At 32.8% G+C, this 1,354-nt stretch overlaps 1 protein-coding gene across 1 annotated transcript; it reads left to right on the top strand.

The window, feature by feature from the left end:
- Nucleotides 1–6: 6 nt before the first annotated feature.
- LOC116339625 (zinc finger X-chromosomal protein-like) lies at nucleotides 7–707 on the top strand. Its single transcript, XM_031765617.1, has 3 exons — nucleotides 7–215; nucleotides 279–381; nucleotides 462–707. The coding sequence occupies exons 1-3, from the start codon at nucleotides 54–56 to the stop codon at nucleotides 515–517; spliced, it is 321 nt and encodes a 106-aa protein (XP_031621477.1). The 5' UTR covers nucleotides 7–53; the 3' UTR covers nucleotides 518–707.
- The last annotated feature ends 647 nt before the right edge of the window (nucleotides 708–1,354 follow it).

Genomic DNA, 1,354 nt, shown 5'->3' with positions numbered 1-1,354 from the left:
AATGTTATTTGTGTCGAAAAATCTATGGCTCTAAACTTGCGGTAAGATTTCATATGAGAAATCACATGAACAGTCCGAAATTCAAGTGTGAAACGTGCGGCCGAGAATTTAATCGAAAAGATTTACTCAAGCGACATAGTACGATTCATTTGGATTACTTTCCGCATTTATGCTCTCATTGCGGCAAAAAATTCAAACAGAAGAAAAATTTGGTAGTAAGTGCAAAATATATGTCCTTTTTTTATAGTTTATACAACAAATTTACATATTATTTACAGAATCATGTACGCATCCATACGAATGAACGACCGTATCATTGTAATTACTGCCCTTATACCTGTTCTGATCATAATATTTTGAAACACATTCGACAGAAACATCGTAAATCTTTTTTTCTATTTTTTTTATTTTCATTGACTATCAGTGCGAAAAAAAAACACAAATGGTTTTATTTATTTTAGGTTTGACTGGCAGTGATATGAAACAACATTATACAAGGAAAGGGAAATTGACATAAACATATCCAAGTATTTTTTGATTAAGGTGTATCCACACACTGCAATGACTGCATTTAATTTAAGTTCATTATTTTCGTTATAATATTCGAATACACTCTGTTCTCTATAAGATTTGAATTAAAAATTAACGAACCGGAATACGCAATGCGCGAACATACCCTAAAACGGTTTCTGACATCTGTCAAATATAATAAAGTTAAACGAATATAAACAATAATCGCAGTTTCCTTTCATATTTGGTAATATTCAAGAAAGAATTCGGAAATATTCTGGCAAAACATGGCAAATGTGTGCCGATTGTGTGCAAATGTGAAAACGCCAAGACAATTAGTATGCAGCATTGACGATCAGTCTTTAAATATCAAACAGAAGCTAATCGATTGCTGTCGTTGGAAGTCATACGATGCCTACGAACAATTCAATTTACCGCAAAATATTTGCAAAGCATGCCTAAAAAGTTTGGAAGAAAGTTGGGCGTTTGCTGAGAAAGTGACACAAGCTCAACAGTATTTGATAGCACAAATTGTCGACATAAAGGCAGAAGAGTCATTCCATATAGAAAGTGAAAACACTTTTAAACAAAATGAAATTCTGGAAGATATCAAAGTTTTCAATGACCCGCCCGATTTTTTCAATTATGACGATGATTTTCCTGCATCAATGGATTTTATAGATAATGTTTTTGAACCGGAAACCTTTGAAAATGCAAACTTAAATGATATTCAATCGGACGAAGAAAACTCAGATAAAATAAAGGACATTGACATCAATCTACTCAGTTTACTGTCGGACGAAGATAAGAATGCCGATGGAACAATTAACATCGGGAAAATTGA

This window comes from Contarinia nasturtii, unplaced genomic scaffold, assembly GCF_009176525.2.
Source record: "Contarinia nasturtii isolate CC-2019 unplaced genomic scaffold, AAFC_CNas_1.1 Cnas_scaffold_533, whole genome shotgun sequence".
Taxonomy (NCBI): Eukaryota; Metazoa; Arthropoda; class Insecta; order Diptera; family Cecidomyiidae; genus Contarinia; species Contarinia nasturtii.
The sequence above is the reverse complement of the archived record's forward strand: the minus strand, read 5'-3'. Positions and strand labels throughout refer to the sequence as shown.

Excerpts from the sequence above, each read along its gene's own strand:
- LOC116339625 (XM_031765617.1), top strand. The coding sequence starts at position 54 with ATGAGAAATCACATGAACAGTCCGAAATTCAAGTGTGAAACGTGCGGC. Across the intron at positions 216-278 it reads AACAGAAGAAAAATTTGGTA|AATCATGTACGCATCCATAC; the intron begins GTAAGTGCAAAA and ends TATTATTTACAG. Across the intron at positions 382-461 it reads ACACATTCGACAGAAACATC|GTTTGACTGGCAGTGATATG; the intron begins GTAAATCTTTTT and ends TATTTATTTTAG.